This window comes from Lynx rufus, unplaced genomic scaffold, assembly GCF_022079265.1.
Source record: "Lynx rufus isolate CCGP_SWC_20201006 ecotype Redwood Valley unplaced genomic scaffold, mLynRuf1.p SCAF_7, whole genome shotgun sequence".
Classification (NCBI taxonomy): domain Eukaryota; kingdom Metazoa; phylum Chordata; class Mammalia; order Carnivora; family Felidae; genus Lynx; species Lynx rufus.
The window spans coordinates 15,635,562-15,653,969 of NW_025814889.1; the positions used below are offsets into that span (position 1 = coordinate 15,635,562).

General features: G+C 36.8%; 1 protein-coding gene across 1 annotated transcript in view; it reads right to left on the reverse strand.

The window, feature by feature from the left end:
- The window catches only part of CUBN (cubilin), a 276,887-nt gene that overhangs the window by 96,425 nt on the left and 162,054 nt on the right, over positions 1-18,408 (reverse strand). The window contains exons 37-40 of the mRNA XM_047065967.1: positions 12,253-12,458; positions 11,163-11,347; positions 9,293-9,485; positions 1,700-1,897 (exon numbers count right to left, since the gene is read on the reverse strand). Of these exons, the coding sequence (XP_046921923.1) occupies positions 1,700-1,897; positions 9,293-9,485; positions 11,163-11,347; positions 12,253-12,458 (782 nt within the window). The remainder of the gene's footprint in view (positions 1-1,699; positions 1,898-9,292; positions 9,486-11,162; positions 11,348-12,252; positions 12,459-18,408) is intronic.

The window sequence follows — 18,408 nt, forward strand, 5'->3', positions numbered from 1 at the left end:
ACTTTACTTCATTAATGCAGTTACCTACTGAAGATATTTTTTCAAAGTTTCTACTATATTCTGAACACTCAGCATATGTGTGTAAGGACACACTCATTTCATCACGTGAGAAGTTTTAAATGTTAACATCCACAGGAATGCCTTGATGTGAGAAAAGACGGCAATTTCTCTGAGCAATGCACTGGATGATGGCTGATGGAAAAGGGGGGAAAGTTAAGGTTTCTCATCTCCTGTTTTGTACGACTGACTTGAGCGTTAGTGTCCAGCCTCTACAGAAGGAAAATCAAGCACCTCTGCCGTTTCCTAACTGCCTTTCACGGAAGTCTAGCGTTGAGGGGATAAGGAAGACGCAAGCTTACATGTTAGTAACCTGTGGGCAAAAAGCAAGCACATGTTCGTTTGGTCCAGAAAAGGCTCTGAAGCTTTTTTCATTAATTTCCAAAATTTAACAATTGGGAAATTCATAGGAAATTCTGTATCTTTCACATCTCTTTAAAAAAAAAAAATGGAAGCTAAATAACACTGAGCCTGCCTTCCTAGTAGCTGCCCCTTCAACTCTGTGCTCCAGATTAACACTTTCCTTGTTATGTCCCCTGTTTGTCTAGGTAGGCATGTGAGGTCGCAATGTCTGTATCTTGTGGTTCTTAAACTTTAGAGACCATCATTATCACCTGGAGGCAAGGACAAGGGTCAGGTGAGAGAGGCACTTGCCTCATGGGCAACATTCAAGGAGGTCCCAAAGACCTTAGAAAGCAAGATAAATAATATTTTAGTGCAATAGTTAAAAAACTGAAATTTAATGTAAAATGGTCAAAATATCACCATTTTCAACAAAGACAGAATCCAACCGTGCAGTTTGCATAATCTTGCCTTGCTTTCCTCAACCTAAACGTGGCCCCTGCCTGGAGGGTTTTTTAAATCACAGACCTAAGACCCACTTGGAGAGTTTCTACTTTGGTAGATCTGGGGCGTGGCCATAAGATTGGCATTTCTTCCCTGGTGACACTGATCCTGCTGGTCCGATGACCACACTGGGAGAAACACTGGTCAGAGGACATGGCTTGCCTCTCCTCCAGCCTTGTGAGCCGTGAAGCATGATTTTGTACATGTTGCATATTAGCATATTCTTATCCCCCATCATTACATAGCCATACCACACCTGTGCATAGAGGAAAACATGAAAAAATATAAGCCCTTAATTCTACCTATTCTACCCAGAGATTCAGCAGACAAAGAGAATTGAATACAAGCAATTAAATATCTATAATAATATATAATAATAATAAATATATATAATAATATATAATATATATATTTTTTTCACACTTGTATCTTAAGGTCATAGGTATAAAATATCAAAATTTATCTCCAAGACCTTTCAAAAAGAAGGCAGCACCACCTGGAAACTCAGACCATTATTTCCTACTTAAGCCAAAGATAGTATTTTCTCTTAGTAAGATAATGCTGTTCCTGAGATAGTATGTGCTTTAGTTTGTTACAGGCAATTTAATATTTTCCTTATGTTCTTCAGAAATTGTAGCCAATTCTGGTATGGGATGCCTTCACTGACCATAATGTCAGGGAACTTTCATACAAAACGGATGGAGGCAGTAAATGAGTATCACTATAACTGAACGTAACTCTGCATGTGTCAAGGTTGAAACTCGGTAGTTTTGTGTTTTGTTTAAATGTTTCTCACCATCTCTTATCACAAGTTTGTCATAGTCACATGTTCTGTGAGCTTCGATGTCCAGGGAAAGGATGTTGAGTTCCACGGTAGAATCTGGAGCCTGAATGAGCCACATACAGTCAGCGCTGTTACTGTAGCTTTCGGGCCAGCCTGGGGAGAAAAGAAAGGCTGGCGCATCTCCTGTCCTCAGGAACCCACCACAAGCACCTGTAAAATGAAAAACAACATCTATGAGATACCTCTGATGGAGGAGAATCTAGCACGTTCATTTTAAAACGGCAGCTCTGTACCAAAAGGACACAACCAATTACAACAAAGTTCTCAAAGAAATCTAGAAATATTTTATTAAACCTGCTGACTCACAAAGCTGTGATTTCTGTTCATTTATTTTTTGTGTAAGAAAAACACTGTGTTCTGCTTTTTTCACCATAGCCTTGCCACACGGCCCGTTTATTAGTGTCTTAGTGTCTTTTATTTGTTAAGCACGAAGTTAGTCCACGTAGAAGACCTTCTTTTATTATCATTATTATTATTATTATTATTAATGTTTCCTCTGTACTTTACCTTTTTTTTGAGAGAGACAGAGAGAGAGCAAGCGTGCCCCAGCATGAGTTGAGGACGGGCAGAGGGAGAGAGAGAATCTTAAGCAGGCTCCACGCTGAGCATAGAGCCTGACACAGAGCTCAACCTCACGACCATGAGATCATGACCTGAGCCCAAATCAAGAGTTGGATGCTTAACCGACTGAGCCACCCAGGCGTCCCGCCTCTGTATTCTAATCTTTACTTTTTCAGCATAGCTGTTCACCATGTTATTTATATGTGGGCAATTTGAAATCATTTTCAAATTAGTAAAATGTATAACAACAGCCTTTCTTCATTTCTTATTAATTTTTTAAAAAAATTAGCTTCGTTAAAGTATTCTTTGTGTGTCATAAAACGTACCTTTTAACATCTACAATTCAGGGGCTTTTAGTTATAGTCACAAAGTTCTGTAACCATCAGGGCTAATTTTAGAACACTTTTACCATTCCAAAAAGACACTTTATACCAATTACCACTGATTGCCTATTTTCCACTCTACCAGTCCATGGAAACCACTAATTTACTTTCTGTCTCTGTCTATGGATTTGCCCATTCTTGCCATTTCATATACATATAATCGGACAACATGTGGCCTTTTGTGACTAGCTTCATTCACTTAGCATAATGGTTTAAGGTTCATCCGTGGCATATTTCAGTATTTCTTTCATTTTCCTTCATTCTTTTCATTTCCTTGCTTTAAGCCTGTCCAGTACTCCCCTGTATGGATATATCACATTAAGTTTTATCAGTTGTGCGATATTTGGGTTGCTTCTGTTTTTTCACTATTATGAAGAATGCTTCTATGAACACTCAGTTTATAATTTTTTGTGTGGACTGTATGTTTTCAATTCCATCAGGTATATGACTAGGAATGTAATTGCAGGATCATATGGTAACCCTGTGTTTCAATTTTTGAAGAACTGCTAAACTGTTTTCCAAAGTGGTTATAACTTTTTATAATTTTACCAGCAATACACAGGGTTCTTATTTTTCCACATCCTTGCCAACCCTTGTTATTGTTATTGATTGATTAAAATCATCCTAGGGAATGTTAAATATATATATATTTTTAGTATACCATTTTAATTCACTTGTTCTTTTTTTTTACTATACATACATACATACATATATTATTTTTATTGAGAGACACAGAGAGACAGAACACGTGCAAGCGGGGAAGGGGCAAAGGAGAAGAATGCAGAGAATCTTAAGCAGGCTCCAGGCTCCGCATGTGGCCTGACACAGAACTCGGTCCCATGACCGTGAGATCATGACCTGAGCCCAAATCAAGAGTCAGATGCTCAGGGGCACGTGGGTGGCTCAGTTGGTTGGGCGTCCGACTTTGGTTCAGGTCATGATCTTATGGTTCGTGAGTTTGAGCCCCACATTGGGCTCTGTGCTGACAGCGCAGAGCCTGGAGCTTGCTTCAGATTCTGTGTCTCCCTCTCTCTCTCTGCCCCTGCCCTGCTCACACTCTGTCTCTGTCTCTCAAAAAAGTGAATAAACATGAAAAAAAAAAAAGAGTCAGATGCTCAACTGACTAAGCCACTCAGGCACCCCTACTATGTATATTTTTAAGTTATTTTCTCAGTGGTTGTTCTGGTAGTTACAATTTACATCTTAATTTGAAACAATGTAGTTTGGGTTAATACTAATTTAATTTGAATGGTACACAAAACTTGGCTCCAATAAAATTCTATTTCCATCCCCATCCTTTGATGCTATTTTTGCCATAAAAATTACACATTTAAACATTACAAATCCATCAACATAGTTTTATAGTCATTGCTTGATGCAGCTGTCTTTAAATCAGAGAGCGGGAGAATCACAAACAAAAATGCATTTACAATGTCTTTATATTTACTTATGTCATTATCTTACTGCATGCTATTTATTAGTTGTCAAGACATGCTATGGTACTTTCATTTCAGTCTAAGGCCTTCCACTAGAATTTCTTTTAGAGTAGATCTGCTCACAATAAATTCTCTCCATTTTCATTTGTCTTGGAGTCTTTGAATTTCTCCTTAGTTTGGAGGATATATGTGCTGGGTATAGACTTTTGACTTTTAATCAACAGTCTTTTTATTTCAATACTTTGAATATGTCATTCCACTGCTGTCTGGCTTTCATGGTTTCTGATGAGAAGCTAGGTGAGGACTCCTTTTACATGATGGATCACTTTTTCCTGGTGCTTTGAAGATGATCCCTTTTTCTCCAGCTTTGATAGTTGGTGACTTGTCTAGGTATAGATTTCAGACAGCTTATCCTATTTGGAGTTTACTGGGATTCTTGGGTGTGTAGAATAATATTTTTCATCAAATTTGGGAAGTATTTGGACACTATATTCAAATATTCTTTGTCCCCCTTTATCTCCCTCCTTTTCTGGGGCTTTCATTGTACATATATTAGTATAATTGATAGTTTCTGAGGCTCTGTACAATTTTTTTCAGTCTTTTTCCTTCTTTCCCATGGACAGGCCAATCTCAATTGACCTATCTGCATGTTCGCTGATTCTTTCTTCTATGTGCTCAAATCTGTAATTGAGCCCATCCAGAGAATTTCAATTATTATACTTTTCAATTCTGACATTTCTATTTGGTTTTTTTCTTTTCATAATTTCTATCACTTTCTCGATAGTCTCTGTTTGGTGATACATTATTCCCATATTTTCCTTCAATTCTTTAGACATGGTTCCTTTTAACTTTTCAACACATTTATAATAGCTAACTTAAAGTCTACATGTGTTGGGATATGCCTATAAAGCTCTAGTAGGCAGTTTACAACTCTGCCGCAGTCTTCACTCCCTGCTTACACAGACCCTCAAGATCACATAGAGTTGAGAGATCAGGGCCCTAGCGTCCTCTCTTGGACATGTGCACAGTCCTGCACCTGTGTGTGGCTTTCTAAATTTCCAGAAATATGTCAGAGTTTTCCAAAGCTCCCTATGGGTATCTCATTCCCCAGGATTTTCCTTTTACAGTTGTATTCACCCTCTTGTTAGCTGCACCTGGTATTACTGCCACATATAACTGTGATGTTAAACAGTCGCCACTGACTGTTTTCTACAAACACCCTGGGGATAGGGCTATGGGCACAGAGCAACCACTGAGGCAGATCAAATGAAGACAAGTCCTGAGAATGGAGCTTTCCTAGGAAGCTGCCAGATAGGTCAAATAATGGTAATTCCTTAGGAATAGGAGGTTTTCTGTAGCTCTCCACCTGTTCTACCCCTTCCAGTAGGCACTCAACTACTGGTTTCACAGCTACTCTAGTTGAGGATTCTGTGAGGCAAGTGTAAAGCTGAGGCAAGGGGAGAGATGGAAATAGGGAGAATTAAGATGCCAGAAAGCTGACTATTTTTCTGAGATTCAGCCATCATTCTCGAATAAACACTCTTTAGATTGTTGCGAGCTTTGGTGAATTTCCAGGGTTCTCAAAAGCTGATCTTGACAATTTTGACAATGTTCTCATTGTTTTCCTGCAGGAATGCTTTTTCAGAGGTCCTCACCCCACCATTCCAGAGGTTTCTGACTTTTATACCAGTACATGTTTGAATCTTACTAGGACCACCAGGAAGTGAGTGTAAACTTTTATGGGACTAGGTCCTAATTCTTGTGTCCTATTTCTACACAGGCTACAAAAGTAAAGAAAAAAAGAGACAAATGAAAGAAATTTTCAAGTGGAAGACTTTAATATTACTCAGGGTCTTCAAATGTTAAGATTTTCCTTTATGTAAAATATTTCTTACCTTGAATTTATAAAAGGCAGTTATCAAACTAACTGACTTGGGGTCATTATTCTTTTTGGTCAAATATTCATTTCCCTCATTTATAAACACATGCTGACATTGCAATTCCTGATCCTTTTGTGGTTGAGTGAGGTCATTTGACCAGTTTGAGCCAATGAATTATGAGCAAAATAATTTTGTCACTTTTAAGCTGACCACTTTTGTACTGAGACATGCCAGAGCTCTCCTTCCTCTGGCCATGATCACAGTCAATGTCCCAAACAATGTCAGCTCCAACAGCCTGGGCTATGCAGTGATACTGATGACAAGGCACTTAGTTAATCCAAGAAGAATATGTAACACAAACCAGAAAGAAACTTTATGATTTTTCAGCAACTCAGAGTTTGGAATTGTTTGCTATCGCAGCATAACTGATCATGTCCTGGCTGATATGCTGACTAATCTTTTCCTACTCGATGTGTTTAATTTCCTTCAAATGATCCTCATCCACATTAAGCTCAGTTTCCTTTGCTTTCTTTTCTTCTGCCTGTACCACATGCTTTGTCATTAAATAATTTAATTACTAAATTGTTATTTAACTGACATATGAATACTTTGTCTTTCCCAACTATTTTTAAGCTCCTGGAGAGTTGAGATCAGATCTTTGTCCCTTTACTTAATTGTCTCGGTGTATCTATCACAAATCCTTAATAAATATTTATTGAATTAAACTAAACATATGCATGTGTAAGAAATGATGATGGTACAATGTGCAATATATAAATATACTTTAAAATGTTAAGCTTTTTAAATTTTTTTTTAGTTTTAATGAATCTTTCAGAACGCGATGCCACCCTATCATCTAGGTAACTAGTAAATTATAAAATTCTCTTATCTTCTTACTTTCACCTTCCCTTGTTCTCAAGGAAAATGAAATTTATGATATAATCACTCATCCACTTAACTCATCTAATTACAGAGCTTAAGTATGAGAAGAAAATTTGTCATTTTTGAGTACTAAATTATATTTGTTGATATAATATTTTCCATGAGTAAGTGATTTTTCTCTAACTTGAGATTTGTGGCTATAAAAAAAGCTTAATTCAAGTTTACTTAGAAGAGCTATCCAGAATTAAATGGATAGCTTCAAATTGCATTTGGCAAACTTGCTGATGGTTCTTTGCTCTTAGATAAGTAGATTAATATTTTAAGAAAGAGATTCATATTCAATTTTATGGAAACATCTTGTAAGGGGGGGGTGGAAAAAACATCTCAGAACAGAATACTCTAGGTGCATTAAATGAAAACAAGTATGAATGATACATTTATCAGTTACCTCTGCCAATACAAATTCCCAAGAAGTTAGAAGCAAATAGACTCTAATCTTTTAGGATATATTTAGTCTTAGAACAAGTTCAAAGTTTGAATATTCTTCAATGAGAACCTATGATAATGTGTCTCAGTCAAGTACAGCTGATCCTTGAGCAATGCAGGGCTTAGGGGTGCCAACCCCCAACACAGTAAAAAATCCACATGACTTTAAGTAGCCCATGTGCCCAGCATAGGCTCAAGCTCAGGACACTGCGGTTAAGAGCCTCATGCTCTACTGACTGAGCCAGCAGGTTCCCCCAAAATCCATGTAACTTTTGACTCCCCCAGAACTTTATTATTAATCGTCTACCATTGACCAGAAGTCTTACAGATAACAGTCAATTAACACACATTTTGTATGTTACATGTATTACATGCTATAGTCTTATAATAAAGTAAGCTAGCTAGAGAAAAGAAAATGCTGAGAAAATTGTAAGGAAAAGAGGGGCGCCTGGGTGGCTCATTCGGTTAAGCGTCTGACTTCAGCTCAGGTCATGATCTCATGGTTCGCAAGTTCGAGCCCCACATCCGGCTCTGTGCTGACAGCTCAGAGCCTGGAGCCTGCTTCAGATGCTGTGTCTCCCTCTCTCTCTGCTCCTCACCAGCTCACACTGTGTCTCTCTTTCTCTTTCTCTCAAAAATAAGTAAATGTTAAAAAATTTTTTTAAATAAGGAAAAGAAAACACATTTACAGTACTGAACTGTGTTTATTGAAAAAATTCTCATATAAGATTTTTTCAATCGCCTTCATTTCCAACTTGTGTTGTTCAAGGGTCAACTGTATACCAAGGTTGGCAATATCCCCCAAACTGGGCTGTCAGACTTCTATGACAACCCATAAAAGCCATTCAAAATTGTTTAAATAAAATTTTAAGGAAAAATCAGTCTCCCCAAACACTGCTTACCAAGGGAATTAAGGATGTCTTAAACATAGTCAAATAAAAGTTTAACAATTAGGCTAATTTTACCTTAAAACATGAAGGTTTATGACCAACTAAGGAGAAAGTGAAGCATTTCTGAAGGCACATTTATTTTTTTATTTATTTTTTTTATTAAAAAAAAATTTTTTTTTTCAACGTTTATTTATTTTTGGGACAGAGAGAGACAGAGCACGAACGGGGGAGGGGCAGAGAGAGAGAGGGAGACACAGAATCGGAAACAGGCTCCAGGCTCTGAGCCATCAGCCCAGAGCCTGACGCGGGGCTCGAACTCCCGGACCGCGAGATCGTGACCTGGCTGAAGTCGGACGCTTAACCGACTGCGCCACCCAGGCGCCCCTGAAGGCACATTTAAAATGAAATCTAGAAAAGGGGCGCCTGGGTGGCTCAATTGGTTGAGCTTCCCACTTCAGCTCAGGTCATGATCTCATGGTTTGTGAGTTCCAGCCCTGCATCCGGCCCTCGGCTTTCAGCACAGAGCCTGCTTCAAATCTCTCTGCCCCTCCCCCACTCACTCACTCTCTCAAAAATAAAAATAAACATTTTTTTAAAAACTTAAAAAAAGTGAAATCTAGAGGAAAAACAGTTACTTCTGTCTTCTAGTTGACCCATAATATTGTGTGTGTGTGTGTGTGTGTGTGTGCATGCAGAGCATTTACAAATCAAATTTTCAGAGATCTCTAAAGGAGTCTCTAGAAGTTATAAGTAGAATGCCTCATGGATATCAAACCCCTAATTAATATAAAAAATATAATGGGAAAAATATAAAAAAACCACAAATGTACAGTTTTTACAAAAGGCAGTATTTATGAAATTAAAAGAACACCTGATATATATGGAAGGTTTTAGGGCTGCACTTATTCTTAGTAATTTACATATTTGCCACCTATTAAGGGAAGGCCCTTTGAAAGCTATTCTGGGAAGGCCCATGCAGTGAAACCCAAAAATAGAATTTCATTTATTACCGTTTGGTAAGACATACCTGGAGCAATTGTAGGGGAAGGTCCAACAGAGACATTCATTGCAAACCACTCCAGAAGGAATCCTTTCCCTGAGATTGAAGAGTCAGAAGAAAACTGAAATGTCAAGGAATTTCTAGAGGAGCTAAAAGATTTGGTCTGGGTACCACAGTAAGTTCCAATGAGGCGGGAATGAACACCAAGCCCATCGTAAATCTGCATGTAAAAAAAACAAAAAAGATAATACAGCACTGAATTCAAGTAATTACCTCTATTTTTCTTCATAAAAAAGAAAACTAAAAGGTTGCCTTATGTTATTATAATTTCATCATAATGAAAAAAATAAACAAGTAAACACCGTATGTCAGTTGAAATAGAAAGCACCATTGAATATAAAATATGACTGCAAAAAATTTTAAGGTGTTTTAAAATAATTTCATCTTTGCTGTAGAATTATATTAATACATAAGCTGTATGCAACATAGCTCATTATTTGATCTAGCAAAATTTAGGGGTGGAAAATTAGGAATCAACATAGTTGTACAACAATAGAACTTATTGAATGTGCTTTGGGGCCTCAAAGGAAGAAATTAGAAAGTAACAGAAAAAGCAACAAGAAGAAGGAAAGGTTTAAACAGACAGGTATCGGAAAGTAGAATTAATGACAACAAAAGAGTGGCAGCTTGTGAGGGCTCAACACACATTCAAATCACTCAATTTTTTTTTTCATTTGGTTGAAAATATGAAGTTACCTATTTAGAGACATATTTTTATAGTTACAAACACATAGCATGGAACATATTGTTTTTTTCAGCACGTGTGGAAAAATGCCATCCAACCATATTTCCTATCTTTCTCTTCATTTTGTAAATAATTTGGAACAAGTTCGTTGAAATTGTTATCAATTTCTCTGCCGAAGCTATGAGATAAGCTGTTTTTCAAACTATGTAATAATGATTTCCACACATACGAAGCACCTTAGGTACTGAACTCTAGGTGAGGCCCTGCAAACCCAAGATGAATAAAATGGAATCCTGGCCTTTGAGAATCTGATAACATAGTTAAACTCATAGAAGGAGAAAGTAGAGCGATGGTTTCCAGGGGCTGGGGAGAGAGGGAAATGGGGAAATGTTGGTCAAAGGTTACAAAGTTTCAGTTATGCAAGATGAATAATTCTGGAGATCTAATGTGCAGCAATGTGACTACAGTTAATACTGAAATATATCGTACTGTTTCTGTATTATATACTTGACATTTGCTAAGAGGGTACATCTTAAATATTCTCTTTCACACACACAGACATATACGCACACAAAATCCAAATGATAACCATGCAAGGTGATACAAGTATTAATTAGCTTGACTGTAACAATTATTTCACAATGTGTACATAGGTTACAATATCAAGTTGTACATCTTAAATATACCCAATATTTATTTGTCGAATATACCTGAATAAAGCTAAAAAAAAGAAAAAAAGAATGTGACAGTGTTTTTGAAACTGATACAGTAACCAAAATCTGGATGGCAATAACCACCACAATTTTATATTTATTTATTTAAAAACGATCCTTCAAACTTTTAACACTCTAACATAAGAATACACAAGAAAATGAGATATGAGAGAGGATACTTAACTAAGATATACATATACACATAGACAAAGCCCAAGAGGTAAATTACAATAATGCTAAAAATAAAACTTAGAGAATCCAAAGATAATAAATATAATGACAGAATTACCTTTTCATAGGTAATCTAGAAGAGGTAATCATGATCTAGGGAGGCCACCCCATGTGATTTACAAATGCTTCAACTGACATTAACTTGATTTGTTTTTGCAAATAGAAATTCACCAAAATTTACTAACACTCATTGCCCTTGGATACTCACCCTTAATTTGTCAAAATAGCAGTTTTGAGTTGCTTCAATGTCTATCTCCAAGATTCTACCATGGATAACTTGAGACGCATCCACATTTACTATCCATTGGTAATCAGAGTTGTGGGGGTAATGTCCAGGCCATAAGGGAGAGGCGACTTTCCCATGAGTTCCCACAATATTATCATTGCCAAATACTAGGAGGGAAAACAGAGCAGTAAATCAGAAGTACTTAGAATAGCTCTTTAATCAAATGAAAGAAACAAAAGGCAAGGGGTGTTGAAAAGGATGGACTTTTAATTGGCTGTGATTTCTATTCTGAGCACTGAAAGAAATATTGCTTCCCTTTTGATTTCTGTACTATCTACTAATTCCTTGGAGAACAGTGATTTTGTGAATGGAATTTCATCTCCTAAGAAGGTGGCATGGTGTGAAAAGAGGAGATAACTTCTCATGTGAAAAGGGGTTTCCAGACCCCAGGAGACCTGATGACAAGTGAAGGGGTATTACCAGGCTCATTCTCTATTTTGTTTACCTATTTTCCTTTTTACAAAAGAATGGGACATGTTTTCAAATTTTTGGTAAGAGAAACAGACATATTGGAATGCCATGAAAAATAGCTAATTATGGAAAAGTCAAGTTAGAAAATAAAAATATTAACACTTTATTCTATTAGAAGAAAACCCTGTTGTTATAATATCTGAGCACTTAATTCAATCCTAAAATATACTCAGTGTTTTGAATTTGAAGAATAGAGAGTTTGTGACTTCAAACGAAATACCCTTGGTATCAATATGCTCAACCTGAACTAAACACGTTAGAAGGTTCTGACAAAATATTATGTAAAAAGTTTAATATAACATTAGGTAGAAACGAGCTTAAAAACGATTACTAGAGCCACTCTCCCTTGCTCCTGGTGGGCCATGCACATGTAATTTAGTTTTTATAATATAGTTTAAAATGAAGTAATTCCACAAATACAACAAATCTAGGAGAATAGAGTTCAGGATTCTTCACTTACTGCATTACTAAAAAAATGTGTTATCCTTTCTACTTTGTAGGATGTTCTCTGGAAACCATCGATAAAATAGAAGCAACTTACTGTTAGTAAATGTGGCTTGGAAGCCTATGCCACTGCCTGAGCCATCGGAGACAAATCGGATCCACAGTCTGTGCCCAACAATGGATGAATAATTGAGGGGGAGGACATTTCCACAATATCGCCCCACCAAAGTACCAGTGGCGTTTCCTTCGCGGATCTCCACAAAATCCCTGTTACAGTCCTGAGAATCCTCCAACTGGAAAGTTCTAATTTGAAAAAAGAGAGAGAGAGAGAGAGAGAGAGAGAGTTTTGGAGGATTAAATTGATAGAATAAGCTTTGAGATTATCCCGAAACACCTGCTGGTTTCTTTATAACTGTTCTTTATAAAACTTTAACTTTAATCACGTTATCTTTGAGCCAACTCCAAAAATTTCTTTCCCCCAAATTTGCTGAAATGCCTGTTGCAGAGATACAAAGGCAATTAATACACGGCCTTCAAGGACTTTTCTTTCTAGGGGGAAAGATTGGGCAAGAATACAGGAAAAGACACATTATAAGGTAGAATATCATAAAGTGCCCTCGGAGCTAGAAGGGTTCGAAGATTTGGAGGCAGACGTATCACATCGGATTGTGAGGCTCAGTCACAGCTCAACAGAGAGATTGTTTCTGAGATGGAAATGTAAACATTAGCTGGATTTAAGGTACAGAAATGGTGAGCACAAAACGCATGTCGATAAGAGCACATACACAGAAAAAGGGTGAGGCTTATTTAGAAATCTGTGAGAGTTCTAGTTTGGTTAGAACATTGAGTACTTTTAAGAAAACATTAGGAGACACAGCTGAAGCAGTATCATGGGCTAATTTTGCCAGAGCTTAAGTGACAAAGGCATCTGTACTTAATTTCTGGAAAGGTAGGCTAAATATGGGATTTGTAACAATATAGGCTAGAGTTTGGAAATACGGCCTATTCAACTTGTATTATAATCTGCAGTTATGATGACATGGGAGAATGAAAGATAGGAAACAACATCTACTCAATGATTGCCACAGATAACATTTAGAGTCTGGAACATGTAAGTGTTAAATGAATGCTTTCAGAATGTAGCTTTAGTGCTTTATAAACTTGGACATAATCAAGATGGTGTGAGGGGCGCCTGTGGGGTGCAGTCAGTTAAGCACCCCACTCTTGATCTCGGCTCAGGGCATGATCTCACAGTTCCATGAGTTCGAGCCATGAGTTTGGGCTCTGCACTGATGGCACAGAGCTTGTTTGGGATTCTGTCTCTCCTCTCTGCCCCTACCCTGCTTATGCTCATCTCTCTCTCTCTCTCTCTCTCTCTCTCTCTCAAAATAAATACACTTTAAAAAATTGTTAAAAATCAAGATAGTGCGGTATTAGTGCAAGGGTAGACAAAGAGATGAATGGAACAAAAGAGAAAGTCCAGAGAAGAACCCACCAATACAGCCCAATCCATGCTGCCAACATAATTCAATGAGGAAAAGAAAGTCATTTTAACACGTGGTGTTTCAATTACTGAATATCCTTATAGAGGGAAGAAAAGACAAAAAATCCTCAACCTCTACTTCTTTCCACACACAGAAAGTAATTTAATATTCCTCCTAGATATACACATAAAAGCTAGAACCATAAGGCTCCTAGAATAAAACAGAGAATATCTTTACCACCTTGGGGAAGGCATATATTCCGTAGATATAATGCAAAAGGCATTAACCATAGGATTTAAAAAATTAATAATTTGACTTCATCAAAAATTAAAATTTCTCATTAAAGACATGACTAAGAAAATGAATAGGCAGGTTACAGACTGTGCAGGGGGAAGAAGAGATCATTACAAAACATATATCTAACAAGGGACTCATCTCTGGAATATAAAAGGAATTCCTACCAAGAAAAAAAAAAACATGAAAAAAAACAAATCACCAAGTTAAAAATGACAAGAGATTTGGACAGACACTTCAACAAAAGTTGAGTGAATAGCCAATGAGAATGTCCAAAATATTTGATGTCATTAGTCACCAGAACAGTGTAAATTAAATATCACAGTAAGCTATCATTTTATACCCTTCAGAATGGCTAAACTAGAAAAGACTGACAAGATCAAATGTTGGCAAGCATATACAGCAACCGGAAGTCTCATGTGTTTCTGGTGGGAATGTATACTGATAGAACCACTCTGAATAATTATTTGGCAGTTTCTTGTAATACTAAATATACATCCAGTTAATGCCCCGGAACTTCCTCTCCAAGATATTTACCCAAGAGAAATAAAAAATGCAAGAGCATACTAGTATCCTGAATATAAAAGATCTCTTACAACTCAAAAATAAAAAGACAACTCAAGTAATAGCAAAAGAACTGAAAATGCAGTGCCCCAAAGAAGATATATGATGAATGGCCAATAAGAACATGAAAAAATGCTCAGTCACTAGTTATTAGAGAAATGCAAAGGGAGACCACAATAAGGTAACACTTCACCCCCATTAGGATGGCTATTGTTTAAAAAATGGAAAATAACAAATGGTGATGAGGATGTTGAGAAATTGGAACTCTCAGGCATTGTAGGAATGTAAAATAGAGCAGCCACTGTAGAAAACAATTTGGCGATTCTTCAAAAAGTTAAGCATGGAATTACCATATTCTACTTTTAGGTATGTACCAAATTCTACTTTTAGGTATATACCCAAAGAAATTAAAAGCACGGGCTGAAACAAACGTTTGTATATCAATATTTATAAAAGCATTATTCACAATAGCCAAAAGCTGGAAACAACTCAAATGTCCATCAGTAGATGAATGGAGAAACAAAACGGATAAACAAAAATGTATAAACAAATGACTGGACAAACAAAGCTATATATAGTTATATAATTATATATATTATATATAAATAAAATTACACATAGTTATATATAATTTGATATATATAATGTTGATAAACAAAACAAGATACAGCTATGCATTTATCTATCTATATATAAAATCACATTTTATACACACACTGGATTATTCAGCCTTGAAGCAGAATGAAATTTTGATACATGCTGCAACATACATGAACACTAAAAACATTATGCTCAGTGAAATAAGCCAGACACAAAAGGACATGTATGATTCTACTTAAATGTGAAAACTAGAATAGAGAAATTTGTAGATTCAGGAAGTAGAATAGTTTACCGACGGTTGGGGACAGGGAGTTATGTTTAAGGAGTATAGAGTTTGTTTAGTATGATGGAAAAGTCGCAGAAAAGGATGATAGTGATGATTGCACAGAATTGTAAACGTATCTTATGTCACTGAATACAATAAGCTGAAGAAAAAAAAAACAAAAACAAAAACAAAGAAAAGAAACACCTAAAAAAAAAAATCAGTATTTAAAGTTGCCCACAGATGACACAAAACAGAAACCTGTGCCCAGATGATTTTCTGGGGGAATTTCAAAGCTTCAGTGAAATCAATAGCCCAACCTCAATGTTATGCAAACTGTAACAACGCATAGAAAGGAGTCTCCAACATTTCAAGGTTAGTATAATCTTGAGAACAAAACCAGTCAAGGGAAGCCAAAGAAAGAAAAGTATAGGTCAACCTCACTTAACGATATAGATGAAAAATCCTAAATAAAATATAAGCAGCATGGATCCATCAGTTTGTAAAATATATAAATCTAATCAAGTTGGACTGATAATGCTTTAAGATTAGAAGACCTAGGGGTGCCTGGGTGGCTCAGTTGGTTAAGTGTTCAACTCTTGATTTCGGCTCAGGTCATGATCTCATGGTTTGTGAGTTCGAGCTCTGTGTCAGGCTCTGCACCAAAAGTATGGAGCCTGCTTGGGATTCTCTCTCTCCCTTTCTCTGCCTTGCCTCTGCTCATTTGCTCTCTCTCTCTCTCTAAAAATAAATAAATAAGGGGCACGTGGGTGGTTCAGTCAGTTAAGCGGCCAACTTCAGCTCAGGTCATGATCTCACAGTCTGTGAGTTCGAGCCCCATGTCGGGCTCTGTGCTGACAGCTCAGAGTCTGCAGCCTACTTCGGATTCTGTGTCTCCCTCTCTGTCTGCCCCTCCTCCACTCATGCTCTGTTTCTCTCCCAAAAATAAATGAACATTAAAAATAAATAAATAAATAAATAAATAAATAAAACTTTAAACAATTCTTTAAAAAGATTAGAAGGTCTATAAGAAAATTCACACCACACAAACACACACACACACACACACGCACACACACACACACACACTTAATAGACAAAGATAGATGCAAAATATACTAAGAGAGAACCCATGACAATTGCAGGAAAACATTGGATAAAACTCAACACCCACTCATCATAAATACTCAGAAAATTAGGAATAGAAGGAAATTTTCCAAATGGGATGACAAATGTCTACCAATGCCTGCAGCAAATATACTTAGAAGTAAAAATTTCAAAGCATTTCCTTCGAATCAGAAACAACACAAGGGAGCCTGCTCTCATCACTTTGTTCCTCATTACACTACAGTGTTTTCCAGAGAGACAAGACAAGGAAACGGGGGAAAGGTTGTAAGGATTGGAAAAGAAGAGCTGTAAGTTAATATTTAGGAGAGCTCATTCACTGATAAATACTTATTGTGCACCTTAATGTGTGAGGTCCTCTTCTCGGCACTAAAAATACAGCAGTAGAAAAGAAAGAAGAAAATCTGTGTTATTCTAGAGAATACAATGGTGGCTGGATAAGACATACAGAAATCAGTAGGGATTTCTTATACCAGCAACCAAAAATTTAAAAACTGTAACTTAGTTAACACCTACTCAACAATTTTTACTGTCTTCCATGTTGCCAGACATTGTGGGGTAGGACAGTGAAGAACATAGAGAATTTTCCACCCTTTTGGGAGCTTCTATTCAAGAAGGAGAGATAGATAATAAATAAGTAGACATATAATGAGGTAGTGAACAATTCTAGGAGGAAAAATTAATTTGAGGTGTTATGTTTGGTAAAGTGGCCAGGTTATGTCTGTAAATTTTAACTGGATTCCCTTTGTAGTAGCAGCAGCCAAAAAAAGGTGTCTAGCCATAAGAGCTCTATTTTAAAAAATGTGAGAGTTTAACAAAGAACATAAAAGAAGAACACAATAAATGCAGAAATATTCCAAATTCAAGAATATGAAGAGTCAATAAAGATACTCCCGAAAATTAATGTATAAATTCAGTGTAATTCCAGTCCAATCAACAAGTAGGATTCCATTTCTATAAAACATAAGACAGAAAGCAACACTATGTAGTGTGTATGGAGATTTATACATGCTACTCATATTATACATATGTAATTTAGTATATATAGAAAAACAAAGCTATAAAATTATAAAAACATGCATGAAAGTGATACATATGCAATTCAAGATACAGGGTAACTCCATGATGAGTAAGTCAGGGGGACTTTTGCTACCCTGCAACATTTTATTTATTTAAAATTAATTTTTAAAGAAAAAAAGTAACGGTTAAAAACTGTAGAGAAAGTGTATGCAAACTATTCTTTTTCCAGAAGTAATTGGAAGGAGTTTTTCCTGAGAAGAGGAAAGACAAGATAAAAAGGAGAAAGAATGACCTGGAAAGACTATAGAGGAGAAACTGCCAGAAAGGGGGGCGGGGAAAGTCACAAGAATAGAAAACTTCCTTCTCTATTGTGCGTACTTTTCAGTCAACACTCAACATTTTGTGTTGCAAGATTTCACATGATGGTAAGTAGAGGGTTCTCCTGGGACTCTATCTCAGCTAATGGATTAGAGTGACAGATAACCAGCCTGGAGGTTCTGGGCGCCTCAAGCCCTTCTATGGGACCAGTGTATCAGGCACACCTCTGAGCATTCGCTACCAGGATGCTGGAACAAAGAAGTCAGATTTGCTCTACCACTGCTTCTCAAGCCAGATGCTATCATTGGTAGGTCTCTAGCCAGACCAACAGTGAAGCTGTCGCTCTCACGATCCTACCAAGGTGAGGTACTACAATACAGATCATCTGTATCTATATTCTAGACACAGCTTTAGCAGCAAGCTATGACCCATCACTGAATAGCAGAAGAAATCAAGAAAAATCCACATCAAGCTAACCTAACTCCACATTTGCCCTTAGGCCCATTGTCTTGCTTGACAATTCATTCTTTCTAATACAAAGCTTCTATCTACAATCATTTCTGGCAAGGAATCATTCTGAATCCAT